This window comes from Aedes aegypti, chromosome 1 (genome assembly GCF_002204515.2).
Source record: "Aedes aegypti strain LVP_AGWG chromosome 1, AaegL5.0 Primary Assembly, whole genome shotgun sequence".
NCBI classification, from domain to species: Eukaryota; Metazoa; Arthropoda; class Insecta; order Diptera; family Culicidae; genus Aedes; species Aedes aegypti.
Genome location: NC_035107.1, coordinates 158,613,172 through 158,635,033, shown reverse-complemented (window position 1 = coordinate 158,635,033; position 21,862 = coordinate 158,613,172). Strand labels below are relative to the sequence as shown.

Below are 21,862 nucleotides of genomic sequence, written 5' to 3'. Positions count from 1 at the left end.
CGTTCAGCCACCAGAAGACGCCTCACGGAGGACCGTGCTTTGGGGAGCACATCCATCCGTCAGTATCAGATGGTGTCTGAGACAAACTGACCCTCTTCGCAGGCAGCTAGCCTCACTAACAGCAGAGCTCTCTCCTACCTGCTCGGTGTGAGAGTAAAAGAGTAGGAGAGAGTGAAAGTAAGATGTAAATATAGATAAGTTGAAAATAGATCTGTATCGGTAAAGAAGCTACAGATCAACTGATTCCGGCACAGTAGTGGCCACGAGCACAGAGTGCCTCACAAAAAAAAAAGAAAAAAAAAAAAAAGAGCAGCTGAAAGAGCATTGGAAGATATGTTGAAAACTGAACTCAACTCAATTTTGACGAAAATGCAGATAGTGCTGACTTGCGATTCACGGCAGTATATGTCTTAAAAAGCCTTTTTAAAAGCTAGGTGATATTTGATGCCGTTTTGAGCTGTGCAGTGAAGCTAAGCAAAGTTATTATATAATTAGCCCATGTGTTAGCTGGCGGGTCGGAAGGACCTACCTTAGGGGTGAGACTCTTAGGGTCGGCACGTTGGAGCTGGTCAAGAACCCATGTAAAACTCACTTTCTTTGGCTTTTAACTTTATATTTTTTTCAACTTACTGGTGTGTGTAGTGTCAGGGTGTGGGGTGTGGAACGTTGCGGCCGGCCGGAAATGGAGCACGTAAGGGTTGTCCTGGGGGTTACTGGGCTGAATTCGGGGTGGGCCTGATGGCTAACGGGTTTCTGGGGCGAGCGGAACGCTCTTCGAGCTCACGGATGCCCACGAAAGGCGGCTGGGCGATGGCTGCGGAGGGGATATTTGTACACAGCAAAAAAAATCTTAAATTTACGTGACACGTAAACTTTTATGACAATCATGTAAAACGAGTTGCAACTGAACATTCAACGATAATGAATGTAAACTGTCTCATTGCATTCGAAAATGCTTGCAATCTTGAGTGAAACTGAAACATTTCATGATCTTACATCTAACATTCGCCAATATTGTATGCTTTCTTGCATCTTGAAAGTGAAATTGCAAACAAGAATGCTCAGTTTACATGATTCTACGCTGAATACTCTGTCAAAAATAATGCACATGGATAGATCGACGGCTTGTCCTTCCATGTGCATTATTTATGATTGAATTTTCAGCGTGAAAATCATGTAAACCGAGCCGTTTTGCATGCAACATTCTTCTAGAGAAAACGTTTCGCGTTCAATATTAGGGATTTTGGTAACAATGTTGTATATAATAGATGTGTTTATAGGTTTAATCATTGAATAATACATGAGAAATGGCTTTGCATGATTAAGTCTAAAATTACGTTACGAGTAAATCTAAGATTTTTTTGGTGTGTATCTTTGAGCGTCCACCAAACGTCCTGGGTGTCAGAGGGCTCTCCACGACGGTCTGGGTCTCTGGGACGACTCCTCAAGCCACTTGAATACTCTGGATGACTTGTAGTATACCACTCGGGTGGTCAATACCAGGCGAATTCGGCCTATAGTAATGGGTCCTGAGGGAGAACGGAATCGGGCAACGGTTAAACCGAGCAACAGGATTTACTCATAACTGTCGTTGATAGTTGGTTTCTTCATACCTGATACGGGTATAATTGTCGAACGAACTTTAATTTCAACGGTTAATTTTAGTACACTGGGTATACGGTTGAATCTGCGAACTGGTTGTCTCGAAGTTCTAAATTGAATAGGCTTTGCTCTTGGCTCAGTTCGACCCAGATGCCTGTCCCTTTTCCCTCTATCCCTTTCATTTTTTATTTTCCCTTTTTTATGTGGATTTAACTGTGGCAACCCGTTTTCCCCTTTTTGGCTCAATATTATGTGTGTTGTCTTAGACTTGTTCAGTGTATGGTGATAGTGTGTTAACAAATTTTGTTCTCATATATCCTAATTTTTTAATACTTTACTAACATTTAACAAACAGAAGGATAACAATTTACACAATATAATATAACCTCTACTAACAAATACTAACCAATTAACAAACCTATTCTTAACAAATAATAAACAAAGTTAGCGTATCTCAACGGTAACACATGTTATCACCAAAGATATTACATTTCTAAGGAATTTAGCCCTCTAATACTCACATTTTTAATTTCGATCTTAGTATCTTTTTTCGCTATCTAAAATCGATATAAACACGTTTTGGACATAGATTTATTTTATTCGCAAATTTATCAATTTGGTTTTTGATTTTTCTAATTTTTATTTTTGGCCATCCCTATTCTTTTTTTTATTGAAGCCTCTTTTGGGTACCGATTTTTGGCAATAATAAAAAAAAAAAGTTTTTGCGGTACTTTTGAAAATATAAAATTTCTAATTTTCATTTCATTCCAGCTGAAATATCTACCAATTAGGTCATACGGTTATTTATTTCTCGCGATTTAGATGTTTTTTTAGGCACTCCGTGCTCGTGGCCACTATTGTGCCGGAATCAGTCCGTCTGTATCTTCTACTATACCGATACAGATCTATTTTTAACTAATATTTACATCTGCTTTCACTCTCTTCTACTCTTTCTCTCACACCGAGCAGGTAGGAGAGAGCTCTGCTGTTCAGTCCAATCGATTTCCATAAGCCATAGTCCTTTGCTCTTGTGGTGGTTCATTTTGCCGTGTTCCTAAGTCGTTTGGGGCTAGCTGCCTACGAAGAGGGTCAGTTTGTCTCAGTCACCATCTGATACTGACGGAGGATGGATGTGTACCCCAAAGCGTCCGTGCGGCGTCTTCTGGTGGCTGGACGGGTTTTTTTTTGTGGAGGGGCTGGGAATTGAACCCATGACCTTCCGCTTATGAAGCGGAAGCGTAACCTCAAGGCTACGGACCCCCCTAAACTCATACGGTTGAAATAATTAAATTTCTGTTAGATATCAGGGAAGTTCTTAGGAAATTGCCTACATTTAGGCGCTTTCATTGCATTTCTTGAAATTAACTATTAATTATTTCTTTAAATATTGCATTATTAAGAATTTGGCAAGCATATTCGGATCCAGGGAGCTCATATTCATTATGTAGAGTCGTTTCAAAAAATAACAATAATCGCATTGACATGGATCACTTCACCCCGAAATGGGATACCCCGATTTTTTATTTAAGGGATGATTTTTAGCACTAAAAACACATTTGTTAGAAAATTTTGGCACATGAGCCAAAGAGGCTGACCGTCGTACTTGTTTTCCTGCATTCAGTTGTTTGGCATTTTCAACATTATCGAAAACAGACAAGAAAAACCATTAAAAATTATCGATTTCACCCGAAATTACGGTACATGTAAACTTCAAAACGTCAAAACCTTATAACAGCAAGAAAAATGTGCTTTTCTATGGAAAATAAGACATGCCTCGATATTTACCCATTATTTAATAGTTTAGTCTTGAAAATCAATAGTTTTCATTATTGGAGTCGATTCGTAGAAAGATTCCCAATCGATTGGTGCAAGAATCTCCAAAATCTATCCGGGCGTTAGTATGTTATTAACAGTCAAAATCTAACCACTTTTCGTGACTCGAGCGATTTTCGTTTTTTGAAATTGTACCCCAGTATGTTGCCGTAAGACATTATCCAACGTAAAAAAATTGTATTTCATAGTTATTGGAATGAAGGCTAAAATACGTTCATAAAGAATCTTATTCAAAAGAGCACAAGGATTGATAGGGATGACATTCTCGTCCAAAATTAAGATTGCAACGTATGTTTGCACGAAGCAGTGTTAGCAAAAGCTGCATGTTAATGTGGTTGCTTGAATTATGATATAATTTACTAAGTACGACTCTTGAGGGATCGAAGCAAACCGATCCTGCAGAAGTATTCGTCCTTCTTTAACCGTTTAGTCACTGTCAAAAAAGAAGTATTCGTCCTTCTTTAACCGTTTAGTCACTGTCAAAAATTGACTACAAACGCGATGTGTGAAACCTCCTACTATTGCCGTTGCTTACATTTAGGATGTTCTTCTTTTAGCTCTGACTGTTTCTGGAACTGACACTGAAGAGCTAAATATTTGTACATCAATGATGATTTATTCTTCTTTGAAAATAAGCTGTTCTTTAAAATTTAACTTTGAAATGTATTACAAATGCATGCTAACTAGTTATTTAATTTTCGGCCAAACGGCATTCTGCCAAATGGCGTTCGGCCAAATGACCTGGAACCCAAAAAGAGTATATGATTAATATTGGCAGGATCTAAAGTAATTATCATTCTAACAACACATCTGGCAAGAATTGATAAAACAGCAAAATATAAAAGTGGTTCACATTTAGCTTTACTAATTAATAAAATTTAAAACAGTATGAATATAAAGAACAGTCTATTTTTAAAAGAAGGCAAAATTTATAATTAAATCAATAGAAGAATGGACGCCAAAAATTATTGCGGCATAATCAAACGAAAAAACATAAAAAAGTGCGTTCAGAATCATCGAAGTGATTGTGCTACTTTTCCCCGAATGCCATTTTCCCGAATAACTGGTTTCCCCGAAAAGTGGTGACGAGAAAGAACGATAAACAGTCAAAAGAAGGAAGTATTCTGTCATTCTCGGTTATACACATGTTGGCAAAAATGCTGAAAACGGTAAAAATGTATAAAGTTACGACAATTATGAGTGCTAAAAACTTTTCGGGGTGGGCTAGTCGGGGAAACGGGTTATTCGGGAAACGGGTTATTCGGGAAACTGGCATTCGGGGAACTGGCGTTCGGGGAACTGGCGTTCGGGGAAACGACATTCGGGGAACCGGCATTCGGGGAAATTAGCACAACCCATCGAATAAATTGCAGTAATCGATTTCTCTTTTCGCTGATAATTTGAGCAGATCAATGTTATCAATTGTCGCCCTTTTGTCAGTGGGAAACAAAAATTACTTAAAAAATATAGTTCCAAAGAACAGCCTGTGCAAATAAGAAGGAGAAATTTATTGAAATTTTAAATTAACAGTTTTCATACCTATAATTATGGTTACATCATATTTAGAATAAAAAATAGAACAACTTAAAGAATGGTAAACTTGTGCTAAACATATAAAAATCTTCAGCGCAATTTTTTTTTCCAATAACTCAAAAGAAGAATTAATATTTGAAAGTAGGGTAATTTCTGGATAAATTATAAAATTGGGGAAAACCACGAATTATCGACCCCAGCGCTAATTTTCGACCCATTCATACGATTTTGGCCTACTTTGTATGAAAATCCGAAAATTGGCACATAATTCTTGTAGGTCGAAAATTAGTGCTTTTCCCCTACTATTGGCAATAACTTTCCTAATATGCTTGAATTTATTCAAGAGCGAATGATTGTTGAATAAAGTGTCATTTTGTATCAATTGACCCAAAACAAGCCTGAGTCATCAGAAAGATTCAATTGAAAAATTCTTGGTTTCAGACTCATTATGCCAAATGACCATTATGCCAAATGACCATTATGCCAAACGACTTTATGCCAAACGAATTTATTCCAAATGACCTACCACCATGTAGAACGCCTGTCATATTTAACATTATGGAACTATAGATTCATAGCATAGTCCAACCTTAGGAAATCTGCTTCGAAGTGGACTATTCCGAATTATGAGCACTTCCACAGTTATTAACTGAGAGCTTACTATGCCAATGACCATTTTTGCATGCGCATATCATGTGGCAGGTACGATGATACTCTATGCCCTGGGAAGTCGAGAGAATTTCCAACCCGAAAAGATCCTCGACTGGTGGGATTCGAACCCACGACCCTCAGCTTGGTCTTGCTGAATAGCTGTGCGTTTATCGCTACGGCCATCTGGGCCCCCATTCTTCTTGCATAAGTTTGCCCAAACTATATTTTTTTTCAAAGTTGAGAGTCAAAAAAAAAAGTTTGAGCATTTTGGTAAGAATTTTGCTCTATGAGAACCAAAAAATTGTGACTATGCCCAAAATAGCTTCAACTCTGAATCATATTCCAAAACACTTTTGACGGCTAAAAATAATAAAATATTGGGAATGCGTAATTTTAGCCACAATTTTTGAAATATGGACCACTGTGCGCCAGTGAGCATGAAACATTTGTTTTGCAACTATCTCAAGAGCCCGAGCACTTATAAAGAAGGCGTCTTAGAGTTGTTCAGTAGCTCCAAGTCAATATTTATTTAAGTCTTGAAATTCAAGATTGGCTAAAATAATGATAGCCCTTGACCTACTGAACAACTTTGCAAAAGACGTCATCTTTCTAAGTGGTCAGGATTCTGAAATATCCGCAAATAACCCTCTTATTATTAAAATCATAACACTAGCCACATTAATGTTAAATAGCATCACATTGAAGTATGTTCATCCTAATATTAGACTACCCCAATGTTAAAACATCATACAGTCAACTCTCCATAACTCGAAAATTGAGGGACCATTGAGTTATACAGGTGTCGAGTTATAGAACGCAAAACCAGTGCATATGCGATCCAAGGGAGAGAGCCATGACAACTATCTTTTAATATGGTTCTCTAAATCGAGATACGGAATATCGAGTAGGGGAGATTTAATTGTAGTTGTTTACTTAACTACTTAATAACCTTAATTGTACACCACATTAAAATTCTGTTTTCATAAATCTAGATGACCCTAATGTTTCATTTTGTAGCATAGTCAACAACTACTCACCCAAATGCTTCAACCTTTTGAGCAAACTGCAATAAATACCTTTCTAATGGTGTTTTATTTTTCATATTCATTGAACAACTGGTTTGATTTTAGGTATTTCTACGAATATCCGTTAAAATACTGATAATGCACATGATTATAGAAGTTACACCCTGAAATAAACGCCGATCAAGAAATTTCCATCTTCCCCTACTAATTGATTAACCGTAATCTAGTAAAGTAAAACACTTTTCGCGGCTGTTCTTATTTGCTCAAATGAACCGCAAGTAACAGAAAAGGTTGAATCCGAAGGATTGAACAGTAAACATTAGTTTTCACCTTCGATACCGTAACGCGTAGCCCAACCATGGTAAACCAAGTCCTGCAATAGGCAATCGATTCCTCTACCATCTTTTTATTACATCATTCAAAGCTTCAGAACGGTTGCTACTTCTGTTCAAACATGCCAAGGTTGGCTATTTGCCATCCCCTGCCATTGCACTCTAGGAGTTACTGTATCGTAGAACGGGCCTTAATGTCTGCCACATTGCCCACATAGCAGCACAGGCTAACAGCAAGTTCTTTTCGCCGCCGACGACGGTGACTTTGAAACGCGTTCTAGTTTACAGTACATGCGGCTTAAACTTGTAATACTGGTTCTACCAAATTCAGAACACTTGCCCTTTTTGTTCCTCCGCAAGCCTTTCTGTGAGCCGTTTGCACGATGGATGGTAGGCACTTACTGCGGTATTTGCAAATACCTGTTCTTGTTACGCTACTCGATTACAAATGCCGTATATCGAAGGAATGAAAAGAGAAATAGATCAGATCAACATTCTATAAGAACATACCAACAGATATATGGAAAAGCAAAAAAGTGATTGCAAATTTAGCTTAAAATTGAGAATTAGGCGTGTGATTATGCAAATGTAGCTAACCAGTCCGGAGAGCTAGAAAGAGGTATAAAGACACACAGTATAATCCCAAAACTCACATAGCGTACAGTCGTCCCAAAATTATGGATAGCACACAGGTTTGGATCAGACTTGGATTAAACGGAGAATATTTCATCAAACAGCAGGTCACATTTCACCTACCAGAGCCATACATCTTTATAGCATCGCAATCAATTATAATATGCTTATGCATTTTTTCCATCCGTAGAAGATAAAATGTCAAGCACATTACTAGAAGCGTTGATTCATAATTACTGGGTATTGGAAATCGCACCACAGCTATTGTAGTGTTCTAATCCATAATATGGGTTCCCGACCAGTGGACTACAACAGCATATTACAGAATTTGTTACTCAGCTAGTACGTAATTTCTAACAAAATACATATGTTATTTTTTTAACAACAAAATATATAACAAATTTTCCCTACAAAATTTAAACAAAATATACAATAATTTTAACAAAAATATAACTCAATGTTTTAAATTAAACAAAAATATAAATCATTGTATTATTTTTCATAGCTAAATTATAACGAAATTATGCTATAATTTCGTCATGAAATAACATTTTAAATTAAATTTATAACAATAATAAAACATGTTTTATGATGATGATGATATAATCGATGATGATATGATCGTAATACAATTTTGTTGTAATCCACTGGTCGGGTTTGATTGACTCATCCTCTTACACTGATCCACATCTGTGGGATGGGCAAATTTTGGAATTTCTATCGCTGTGAATAGTTTTTCGTAAATGATCGTAAAATTCGAGGTATAGGGTAGGTTTACTAGTTATGGACTTAATGGCTCCTAATGTCGCCATACGTAATTATTTAATTGTTTTCACATTTTAAATGAGTTTGTATGTTCAAGTAGTTTGATGGTAAAACATTCAAAAGTATTCGAAATGTCAATGTTTTCGAGAATTCATATATTGTCAAATAGGGAACCATAACCGGTACAATTTCCCTACTAATGAAATCAATCATATTTCTCAGGGTTGGGGAGGTAATTCAGTAATTCGAATAATGTCGCGGTTATTTTGTATGTGATGTGATTTTGTATGTAAAAATTTTGTCACCGTACATGCATCATACTAAGGGGTAAACTTCAACTTATGCTCGAGGACTAAAATGACTGTTTCATTGATTTTGAATAGTTTTCAGATTTTTCCGCCAGAGTGCTCTTCAAAAAATATAACATTAGGATTCTAATGACACATTGACACAATGATTGAAAATTTTGGTCGATCCAATACTGCAGAGATTAGCCATGTTTTTTTAGTGCGTTTTTTTGACGTTGGATAACGTCTAACGGCAACATACTGGGGTACAATTTCCAAAAACGAAAATCGCACGCGTCACGAAAAGTGGTCAGATTTTGACTATTAATAACATACTAACGACCGGATAGATTTTGGAGATTATTGCACCAATCGATTGGAAATCTTTCTACGAATCGACTCCAATAATGAAAACTATTAATTTTCATGACTAAACTATTGAAAAATGGGTAAATATCGAGGCATGTCTTATTTTTCATAGAAAAGCACATTTTTCTTGCTGTTATAAGAATTTGACGTTTTGAAGTTTACATGTACCGTAAAACGGGGTAACTTAGATAGTTTTTTCCAAGAAAACTTGAATATTTATGCATGCTGATTCAAAGAATTATAATTTTTATTATTAAAACAAGTACTGGCATCCTAGCTATCGATTGCAGTCGATAGATTGCCAAAGGATTTATTTAGAATGGATATATAATTTTTCATATAATCGAAAGTTGGTTTTCTGTTTTGGGGTAACTTTGATAATGGAGCATAATTCAAATAAAATTGATTGAATAATGAACATTTGTAGGGCATTGCATACCTCTAGGCGTTTAACGTTACCGTAAAACGGGGTAACTTTGATAATGCGGGTAACTTTGATGGTGCGTAGCCCACCACATACTAAACGAAATAACATAATTTCTGTTAATCAGTTAAGCAAAACGAATGCAAAACTAAAGAATATTAGTATGACACTTTATGTAAGAGCGGTTTTCATTTGAATCAAGAACATTTCAGGCTTTTTATACGAATTTAAAAAATTTACACAATTTTAGCATTTTCGAAACGCTTACAAACAATTTGTACTACGATCACTATTTGATGTAGTTTTGAATAGTTGGCCACTTATCTTTGACAGCCTAGTTATCATAGAACTTGAATGCGGTCTCAAATCTCTTAGCGAAAAGCATTTTCACAAACTGGGACCATTTTTGTAATCTAAGTCAGAAATTTCCATATAACGTTGGTGGGTTACGCACCATCAAAGTTACCCGCATTATCAAAGATACCCCGTTTTACGGTACCGTAATTTCGGGTGGAATCGATCATTTTTAATGGTTTTTCTTGTCTGTTTTCGATAATGTAGAAAATGCCAAACAACTGAATTTTCTAACAAATGTGTTTTAGTGCTAAAGATCATCCCTTAAATAAAAAATCGGGGTATCACATTTCGGGGTGAAGTGATCCATGTCAATGCGATTATTGTTATTTTTTGAAACGACTCTACATAATGAATATGAGCTTCCTGGATCCGAATATGCTTGCCAAATTCTTAATAATGCAATATTTAAAGAAATAATTTATAGTTAATTTCAAGAATTGCAATGAAAGCGCCGAAATGTAGGCAATTTACTAAGAAATTCCCTGATATCTAACAGAAATTTAATTATTTCAACCGTATGAGCTAATTGGTAGATATTTCAGCTGGAATGACAACTTGTGGATCAGCAGCTCCGCAACAACGATGGCTGTGGCGCACACGATTCGCAAACCCTGCACCAGTTATGATGTATAGCTGGGCTTGTCAGATGATTTTGGTGATATCTGCGCTGCCGAGATTACTATAATGAAATGTCGGGCACTACTGGTAGATGTACATTTCCCCAGATACAACGACGAAGCAGAAGAAGTTCTTTATGACGTGGAACTTTTTCGAGTATCAAAAGGAGACAATTCCAATCATCGTGACAGGCAACTTCAACATCGATATGAGCAAACAAAAGAACATGGAGTTCACGGACTTCTTGGAGAAGTACCTTAACCTCAAACTGGCTTCGGAACCCACTAAAGCAACCAATCGTAGTGAATCATTCGTGGACATAATGTTCAACTGATATATGTGTTTAGAGAGCAAGAGTTTTCGCTCATGCTATTTTTTCCATCAACCAATTCTATAGCTGTTGAAGTGTTAACTGAACCAACCAAATAATAACACACAATGTCCATAATACGTCAAAATTGACATGCAACATGTGAAAATTGATTAGATTTTTAGCAGTACAAATTTTCCATAAGTTCGTGACGGTCTCAAACAGTGTTGTAAAAAATTCAATTTCTCATAACTCACGCTTGAGATTTTTCATTCGTGAGTTGTCAATCACGCAACTCAGCAGTCAAAAAAACATGGATGAGTTGGCTCACCTTTTTGACTTATTGTCTCGTATTTCCACATTTTACTCACACACGGCAATAATTTCTTGTTAGTCTGGTAAAATTATAGTAAGCCTTTCTAACGTAAACAACAACATTCGGGTTTCACGAGTTTTTAACGGGTTTTGCGACTGAATATTTTTTACGGCTTGAGTTGATTGAGTGATTTTGCATCAAAATTTCAAGCGTGAGATTTACGAAGCAGATCTCTAATGAGTTTGCTCTCACGGGAGAGCGTATTGATTGAGATTTGAGTCTATCAACACTGGTCTCAAACCAGGAAATAAAAGAAGCTAACGTTATCCAACGTCAACTTGGCGGTCGTATCTCGGAAACAACCTCTTACTTTTTTTTAATTCGACACAGACCCTTAACCATTCATATAAGTGATCAGAGCATTGTAGAGATAAGGACTTAATGGAATCCAGGCGAAATGATCTAGGGTTCTACAAAAGTGAGCAGTAGTATATTGATGATTTTTAATAATGACATGGACTCTTAACCCTTTGTACAACTTAACGAAGTACTGCTTTGGTTTGTATGGAGGTACTTGGTCCTCCAAACACCACCTTAGCCATTCACATAACCGATTTGAAAGACCTCCGCAGGGGACTAATGATCGTCGAGCGCCTATGTACCGGATGCTTTTCTCCACCAAAATCGCAGGACGTTGGCATCTGCCCGGCCAGCTTCGGAGTAAATTAAGTTCACTGTCGGGGATTACCTGACTAGATCGCGTAGTTGCACCGTCGTCGGGGTCGTCGGGGCGTCTGTGAACCGGAAGTTTCCCTCCACCGGAATCGCAGGACCGACCTCGGCATCTGTCCGGATAGCATCAGTTCGGGAGATCTTCTCCCGACGGGGAAATCTTCGTCGGAGTAGGATAGACCCACCGTCGGCAGGCTTTGGATAATTTAACGATCATTGACACAGGAGCCATAATTTCATCCCATTTATCCATCTGCATTCATACAACACGCATGCCATTTATCGTTCGTAGAAGATAAAAAGCCGTGAGCGAGAACAAGACAGATACACACCACCCACTGTTTGGCGCCGATCACTGTGTATCAACACTTGTAACATTCGCTGACCCACTTTCATTCTGATCAAGAAAAAGAGGTGAATATTTTTTTTATTTCCTGTGCTTCGTTGGCACCCAAGTGGTGTTCAATGGTCCAATAGATTATAAATGGGTCGTTAAAGGCTGTATTACCAGATAATATGAAAGTTATTATCAATTTTGTGCAAAACATAAATCACCCGAATGCTGCTCTTGAACTCACTCGTGCCACGTACCAAACGAGAGAGTGAATGTTTACATTCATATGGCTCTCCGAATGCGATATGCTACGAACAGTTATGGTTTGCGAACTGTTACACTCTCCGAATATGGTTCGATCAGCTTATTCGGATCAAAATCCAAACACTGACCATCGGGGACTATTCTGAGTAGTCTGTAGTGAGTCAGCGGCTTGAGTCGTCGGAGCGCCAGTGAACCGGAAGCCATCCTCCAACCGGAATCGCTGGGCCGACTTCGGCTCTCTACCGGCCAAGAACGGAGTAAGAACAACGCTTAGCGTTACCGGTTTTGGGCAATATTCCTCCGTCGGGGAACTCTACATCGGAGCAGGCAAGCTTCACCATCGGGAGCTACTCCGGGTAGTATCGATCACGACGAATCGCCGGCTTTCGATCGTCGGGGCGCTCAACTATTACTTCAAACACCGTTAGAATGACCATATTCATGTTTATGCTAGTATCCAGCTTTTTATTGACACTAATGGCTGCCGTCGACGGGCTTTCTGGTAGAGATGAGTCGATTTGACGTTTGGCTTGGGTCATTTCATATTGATCTGACTCAAGCCAAACGTTAAATCGTTTGATCCCTACCAGAAATCGAGACTATTTGCGGCAGCCATTAGCGTTCGTAAAAGCTGGAAAAACTATGATTGCAGATTTTTCTTAATGCTTTCAAAAGTCAAATTTCCTTGACTTCCCCGGGCATAGACTATCATCGTACCTGCCACACCATATACGAATGCGAAATTGGCAACTTTGGCAAGGAAAGCTCTCAGTTGATAACTGTGGAAGTGCTGATAACAACACTAAGCTGAGAAGCAGGCTCTTTCCCAGTGGGGACGTACTGCCAAGAAGAAGAAAAAGAAGAAGTGAGACGAAGCCTGCTTCTCAGCTCAATGTTCTTATGAGCATTTTCACAGTCATTACCTGAGAGCTTTCTTTGCCAATTAACCATTTTGCATATGTATATCGTATAGTAGACAAGAAGATACTCTATGGAAAGTCGAGACAATGTACAATTCAGAAAGAGCCTCGACCGGCAGGATTTAAACCCACAACCCTCAACATGTTCTTACTGAATTTGGGCTCATAGACATCATCATTGCAAATCTGTCAAAATTTTTAAGAGAAGCCCACATCATAATAAGCACTAATATACTGTTCTTCTTTACAGACAAACTTGACCGCTGTCCAATGTGTCGGGCCGCGATTACGAGCTACTTCTGCATCAGGACTGAAGAGTACGTGCCTCCCAGCAACGTAGAACCCAAGGTAAACAGTAAATCCAAAATGGCCGTTCATTGGCTGGACGCATTGAATGATCGATTGACAGATTTTCTAGGATTTAGATAACTCGCCTTAGAGTAGAAAAACTGGACAAAAACCATATGTGATCATAATGTGAAATGTAAGCGAAGAGAGAGAAAGAGAGATAACAATTAGATGAACGCAATTCGACAATGACGGATATCAAATTTGATTTGTCGGGCATGGCATAGCGAGGTAGTTATTTATGACCGGAAACAGTCGATGGATGGAGCAAACATGATTGCAGCAATCTAACGTTATTATTCACTGTTTTATCAATGAACTGATAGCCGTAACACTTGACGAGACAAAACGATCATCTCTGAACATCGCCGGCGATAGAGAAAAACAAAACGAGAGGTACGATTTATTATTCATTGATTTTTGTCATTGTTACTATGTAGTGTATATTGACATGTGATAAAATGTTCTCATCCTTATGACTTGTTCTTTTAATGTAATCATATTTATTTCTATATCTAGATATTTTTCCTCACTGAATGCAATTTCCGTAGTTGTTAATTCAAATAGTAGACTAGATAGAGTTCCTTTCTAACTTGAGGAGTGACACAATTGTTGCGTTAGGTTAAGTTGCAAATCCAGAAAAAAATACTATCTACGGCTATACCTACTTATACTTGCTTGTAGTGGACTCACTTAGTAACTCTTTCGAAAATGAGAGGTACTATAACAATTGCGCCTCAAACGAAAAAGGGATACTACACGATACAAACCCATCGAGGTTCTCACTCTATTCGATTACTTGTGGGTGTCCAGAATCACGGTCACGGTCAAAGTGGTATCTCCTTACCCGGTAGTTTTCATAATCAGGTTACCATTTCTTCGATTAGAATTGGCTTCACTTAGCATCTTCAGACACTTTTCTCGATGAACATCGCACGCTGCGGCCCACCACACTCTCCAAATCTTGCAGCACCTGGTCAGCTCACTGTGCCCGCTGCACCCCACGTTTTCTTGTACCTGCCGGATTAGAAGTGAACACCATCTTCGCAGGGTTGTTGTTCTTACAACATGCCAAGCCCGATGTTTCCTTCCAGTTTTTGCCACCTTTAGGATGCTTAGCGAACCATTGAGTTTAGTGAGATCGTGCTTTAATCTTCGTTACCACATGTGCATAGCAACGGACATTACTGAAGATCATCCCAATCACCTTACGTTCGAAACCTCCAAGTACTTGCAGGTCCTCGTTGAACATGGTCATCATTGCATGCCCGTGTACCGGTCTTATGAGCGTTTTGTGCATGGTACATTTGCTACGGAGACGAATCTTTATTGACTTTATTTCGCAGCGCAGGCTCCTAGGCCACCAGCATGTATTTTTGTTTCGACGAATACACCACTAGGTCTACTGTTGTTGCTTCGCGCTTCAGGTGGTTGTACGTATCTGCTACCGTTTCAAATGTCCTTCCGATTACATCCATGTCATCAGCGAAGCAAACAAATTGACTAGACCTTGTGAAAGTATTTCTCGTCCATGATCCAATACCATCGTATAATGCTTTTAAATTAATATCCGGGCTTTCGGAGGATTTGTCGTACTGTAAAGATCTGGACCATCGTCGAGTGGTCGTTGACCATTTTCTTTTTTTTTTTTTTTTAATTTCTTTATTAGTATCATTCCAAACATTACATTCATTTCTTATATCTAGGTGTTCTGTGTTATTTGACAACACTATCATCCTTATTTGGTAAAACAAATTTAAGATTTAATTAACATTTTGTTAACAACATATTACATTTCATTTGCCGTAGCAGTTCAGTTTTTTTACAGGTGAGTTGATTTCACCTGCTTATAAGAGAAAAAAAAAGTTTTTAATATACTTAACCTAACTTAACCTAAACATATAACGCATTAATCGTGGCAATAGAAGATTGTAACGATTTTTGCCTGAAATTATTAATGATTGTATTTGACATTTGTTCCAATGTTTCAACATTGGATATTCTATGTAACTCATTGGTACTATACCAGGGAGGAAGCCTCAGAATCATTTTCAAAATTTTATTTTGAATTCTCTGTAGAGCTTTCTTCCTGGTATTACAACAGCTAGTCCATATTGGTACAGTATACAACATGGCTGGCCTGAAAATTTGTTTGAATATCAAAAGCTTGTTTTTAAGACAATGTTTTGATTTTCTATTAATAAGGTGATAGAGACATTTTGCATATTTATTACATTTGGCTTGAATGCCCTCAATGTGATTTTTGAAAGTTAAATTCCTATCTAGCATGAGCCCTAGATACTTAACTTCATCTGACCAATTTATTGGAACCCCTCTCATCGTGACAACATGTCTACTTGAAGATTTCAAATAAAGAGCTTTTGGTTTATGTGGGAATATTATTAGTTGAGTTTTGGAAGCATTAGGAGAAATCTTCCATTTTTGCAAGTATGAAGAAAAAATATCCAAACTTTTTTGCAATCGACTACAGATGACACGCAGGCTTCGTCCTTTGGCGGAGAGGCCTATGTCATCCGCAAACAAAGATTTTTGACATCCCTGAGGTAGCTCAGGTAAGTCAGATGTGAAAATATTGTATAATATTGGTCCCAAAATGCTGCCTTGAGGAACACCAGCTCTTACAGGAAGTCTTTCAGATCTGGAGTTCTGATAATTAACCTGAAGTGTACGATTTGACAGATAACTTTGAATTATTCTAACAATGTATGTTGGAAAATTAAAGTTTTTTTAATTTTACAATCAAACCTTCATGCCAAACACTGTCGAATGCTTTTTCTATGTCTAGAAGAGCAAGACCAGTAGAATAGCCTTCAGATTTGTTGGAACGGATCAAATTTGTTACACGTAAAAGTTGATGAGTGGTCGAATGTCCATGGCGGAATCCGAACTGTTCATTGGCAAAAATTGAATTTTCGTTGATGTGGGCCATCATTCTGTTCAAAATAACCTTTTCAAAAAGTTTACTGATGGAGGAAAGCAAACTGATTGGACGATAGCTAGAAGCTTCTGCAGGATTTTTGTCTGGTTTTAAAATTGGAACAACCTTAGCATTATTCCATTTGTCAGGAAAATATGCTAATTGAAAACATTTATTAAATATATCAACTAAAAATGATAAGCTACTTTCTGGAAGTTTCTTGATGAGGATGTAGAAAATTCCATCATCGCCAGGAGCTTTCATGTTTTTGAATTTTTTAATAATAGTTCTCACTTCTTCCAAATCAGTCTCCCAGGCATTTTCGAAAACGTTCTCTTGATTGAGAATATTTTCGAACTCCTGAGTAACTTCATTTTCAATTGGACTAGTAAGTCCTAAATTAAAATTGTGCGCACTTTCAAACTGCATAGCAAGTTTTTGAGCTTTTTCGCAATTAGTTAGTAATAATTTGTTTTCCTCTTTCAATGCCGGTATTGGCTTCTGAGGTTTTTTCAAGATTTTCGATAATTTCCAAAAGGGCTTAGAGCCAGGGTTCAATTGAGAAATTTTATTTTCAAAATTTTTGTTTCTTAATTGAGCAAAACGTTTCTTGATTTCTTTCTGCAAATCCTGCCATATAATTTTCATAGCAGGATCGCGAGTGCGTTGAAATTGCCTTCTCCTCACGTTTTTAAGACGGATCAAGAGTTTAAGATCATCGTCTATCATCACGGATTCAAATTTTACTTCACATTTTGGAATTGCAATGCTACGGGCTTCAACAATGGAATTTGTTAAAGTTTCAAGAGCATTGTCAATATCAAGTTTATTTTCTAAAGAAATGTTAACATCAAGATTGGAGTCAACATACGTTTTATATATATTCCAGTCGGCTCGTAAATAATTGAAAGTGGAGCTGATAGGATTGAGAATCGCTTCTTGGGATATTTGAAATGTAACAGGGACATGATCAGAATCAAAATCAGCATGAGTAATCAGTTGGCTACAAAGATGACTAGAGTCGGTTAAGACCAAATCAATCGTAGATGGATTTCTAGAAGAGGAAAAACATGTGGGGCTATCAGGGTATTGAATTGAGAAATATCCTGAAGAGCACTCATCAAATAAAATTCTGCCGTTGGAATTACTATGAGAATTATTCCATGACCGATGTTTGGCATTAAAGTCACCAATGACAAAAAATTTTGACTTATTGCGAGTCAATTTACGCAAGTCAGTTTGGAGCAAAGTAACTTGCTGCCCAGAGCATTGAAAAGGCAAATAGGCAGCTATGAAAGTATATTTACCAAACTGTGTTTCAACAGAAACACCTAAAGTTTCAAAAACTTTAGTTTCAAATGATGAAAACAGTTGATGTTTTATACGCCTATGAATGATGATTGCAACTCCCCCACATGCCCCATCAAGTCGATCATTACGATAAACAAAAAAGTTAGGATCTCTTTTGAGTTTAGATCCAGGTTTTAAATACGTTTCGGTAATAACTGCTATATGCACGTTATTAACCGTAAGAAAATTAAACAGCTCGTCCTCTTTACCATTCAGAGAACGAGCATTCCAATTTAAAATATTTAAATTATTATTTGGATCCAACGTAATCCAATAACAATTTGATTTGTAAATTTTACACCTACTTGGACTGCTTCAGTCATAGTGGTGGCTTTGAACATTGCATCAATCATTAGATTCAATTGTTCAGTTAGAAAATTAAAATCAGAGGCAGACATGTCATGTGATTTCCCATTGGAATTTCCGGTAGACGAAGAAGCGGAGTTACCTGTGGCGGTAGGGTTTTTTCCATTTGATTTGAAACAAGTAGAATGGGTACCCATGGATCGAACAGGGGAGGAGTTCGAATTTCCTGCTACGATATCGGCAAAGGATTTACCGTGGGTAGATACATTCGAAATAGAAAGATTCGAACGGCTACCCGACGGATTAAAATTAGTTTGTGAATGAGCATGATTATGATCTTCCTGATGGGTATGACTCATGATCAAGCGATCGTTAACTGAAAAATGAGCATTGTTCGATACTCTACCAGGCAAATTCCGGAAACGACCGTTATCGTAACGGATATTATCTTTCATCTGCCTGGCACGAGCCTCAATGACCTTTTTGCGTGAAGGACAATTCCAAAAATTGGACTTATGGTTAGCCCCGCAATTACAACATATGAATTTGGTGGTATCTTCCTTCACTGGACAGACGTCTTTGGCGTGGAAGAACCTCCGCAAATCATGCATTTAGCATCCATGCGACAATTTTTTGTACCATGACCCCACTTTTGGCACCGACGGCACTGAGTGGGGTTCTGGTAATTTCCTCCAGGTTTCTGGAAATGTTCCCATGTCACACGGACATCAAACAAAAGTTTTGCTTTTTCTAAAGCTTTAATATTATTTAGTTCTTTTTTGTTAAAGTGAACTAAATAAAATTCTTGAGAAAGCCCTTTCCGAACAATGCCAGATTGGGTTCTCTTTTTCATAATGATTACTTGGACTGGGGAAAATCCAAGTAAATCATTTATTCCATTTTTGATCTCTTCAGGTGATTTATAGTCACTTGAGAGACCTTTCAAGACAACTTTTAACAAACGTTCAGTTTTGTCGTCATAAGTAAAAAATTTGTGCTTCTTCTCTTCAAGATGTTTGAGAAGAAGCTCACGATCTTTAAGAGTTTCCGGCAAAACGCGACAGTCTCCTTTCTTTGCGATTTGGAAGGAAACCTTGATTCCCCTAATGGAGTTCAAGATCTCCTGCCTAAATCCCCCAAATTCGGAACAACTGACCACGATAGGCGGCACTCTTTGCTTCCTCACTTGAATCAAAGAGCCTGGGCTAGAGGCTGCTTCGATTTGGTGTTCGGAAAATTTGTCTAGAGCATCGAACTGATTGCTCATTTCGATACAATTATTCGTTTCACCCTTGGAAGAAAGTTCGCATTCCGGGGAAGCGTCCTTTCTTCCATTCTTGCCACGTGTAGTGACAGTTTTAAAACCCACTTTTTTGGAAGGAAGTAGTGAATTCAGAGATTCACCCTTCCTTTTGTTTGTTGTTGATACCATGTTTAATTAATAAACGAAAGAAGACGTAACCTTCGAAAGGTTTTTTCCCAAGACGGTGTCCAAGAAGGATTACCACCGCTAGCTTTCGCCAACGGGTCCAACGAAAAATCGAAGGCACGGGTCCAAACAAGGATCGTAAAGGGATCAATAGTAGAAAAAATAGTACTGAAAAGTACTGTTTCAGTAGCACTGAAAAGTACCGTTTTTAATTTTAGCACTGAAAGGTACTGTTTTTGTAGCACTGAAAAGTACTGTTTTATTGCTTTAGGTAGTTTTTAAGAAAACTTCCAAGAGCAGAGAGAATTCGTGTACGCACAGCACGAAGGTACGATGCGCACTGTGGTCGTTGACCATTTTTACCCCTAACCTTAGGCCATAGATCCATCCTCATTTGTGTTGAAAATCCTCGACCTCTATGGCCACCTATTCGTGTAGATCAAACGTAGATCTCTTACCATCTTCGCCTAGGACTGTTAATTATTGGCTGCGTTAATGGGAGTATTTCTTCATCAACATGAACGAAATCTCACGAGATTTTTCGTCAATATTGGACATTAAATGGACACTTGTTACACATTCTCGGTCGGAGTTGAAGCCTAGGGTATAAAACTTTTGACCAGAACCTGTTTAGTCTACTATTTGAACATATACTAATAGCAGAAGATTCAATGCTATGAAGCATAATCGTACTAGAGCAACTGTAATAGCAAAATTATCGTAACATTTTTTTTGTTCTCTGCTTAAAAGGATACTAACCCTACTTTCACTACTTCGAGAGTAGACATTTAGCAAATATTAGCAAGGATTTTTTTTTATTTCAAACTAAATATGACGTTCTATCATGTATCATGATTTGAACATCATAGAATACTAAATTTCTTGGTTACTGAAATTAACAAAAGTCAAAAATCATAGTTTGATTTTCACATTGCATGTCATTCGATTCTATTTGCTCATGTGCTCTTGAGAGTTAGAACCACACTGATTTTCGCCAGCTACAGCTTTGCCGAAGATTGTTTATATCGTACGCCTCAGTAATTAGTTACAGATTTCAGTTTGAGTGGACAATGTTTGACTACCTATAACAATTGAGCCGCTTTGCAAGCATTACTGGATATATATTGCCTGTTCAGATTGGATAACTATAACTATAAATTGGATAACTAATCACTGAGATATCCGATTTGAAAGCGGTCTTCGGTCTTCGGTTTGTAGTTGACAAATGTATCCAACAATATCAGTGTTGCTATAGCCCTCAAAAGTGCAAGAGCATACAGTATGATGGATTGAATTAATTGCTTGTTTTTCCCATAGTAATTCCCATATAACTCTAACTTTAAATATTAAAATTAGGTCAAATATTACAATCAGTTATTCATACAATCTTTTCAATAAACATCGTCCTATGATTCTTGATTTTTGTTAATGACTGAAAACTCTAGAAAAAGTTGCTCCAGTAAGTTTTACTCATTTTTAAACATCCATTTAGCATAGCACATATCTGATGTCCTTGTGAAGTATCTTGCGAAATTAATTTTATCCCTCATGTATCGCGAAACAGTACACGTTTTAACTATAACTCTCATAATGTCTCATTATCCTGTTCCGATTGTATTTATTAGTGCTCAATAATCAACAATTATTTTAATGTGATCTTTAAACCGAAATCTTCGAATTGTAGAGTGTTACGATATAGATTTCAGCCGACATCACTCCTAAGTACAGCTAAACTAGTTTTGTGCCGCATCAGTCTGTCGTTTTATCTTCAAGGAAATAGCAAAATTGTAGTGTAAGTAAGTTTACAATATAAGTGGAAAATAATAAAGAATCGAAAAATATACAAATAGTAAAAAATGAACTTGTTTTATGAGAAATCCTATTCCTGCTCAAGTGCTCTTGTGATTGACCTAGATTGGTAAGTATTTATATAATTCTTTATACATGCCACTTGTATTGCTCAAAAGTTTAGCACTCACTCAAACAGGGTTGAGTATGATTCTCGTGTAAAAGCAGGAACTTCAACATTTGCAGTCATAGTTGGTTACCCTATGAAATCGTAGAATCAATAAAAGGTTTGAAACAATAGATATGTTTGCATTTAAATTAAGAGTTTTGGCAGTGATGAATATTTTTAAATCTAGAAGATACAAAATACTTCAAGCTAGTGGATTTAATGCTACTTG

At 37.4% G+C, this 21,862-nt stretch overlaps 1 protein-coding gene across 6 annotated transcripts in view; it reads left to right on the top strand.

Annotated features, from left to right (window-relative positions):
- LOC5565256 (cell growth regulator with RING finger domain protein 1) overlaps nucleotides 1–21,515 on the top strand; it is a 180,946-nt gene extending 159,431 nt beyond the window's left edge. For 3 of the 6 annotated variants that reach the window (XM_001649559.2, XM_021852212.1, XM_021852206.1), the window contains one exon: nucleotides 13,556–14,280. In XM_001649559.2, the coding sequence (XP_001649609.2) occupies nucleotides 13,556–13,734 (179 nt within the window). In that variant the 3' untranslated portion in view covers nucleotides 13,735–14,280. Of the gene's footprint in view, nucleotides 1–13,555; nucleotides 14,281–21,360 lie in introns of those variants that run through there. The other 3 variants (XR_002501957.1, XM_021852223.1, XM_021852229.1) reach the window with 3 other exon arrangements.
- The last annotated feature ends 347 nt before the right edge of the window (nucleotides 21,516–21,862 follow it).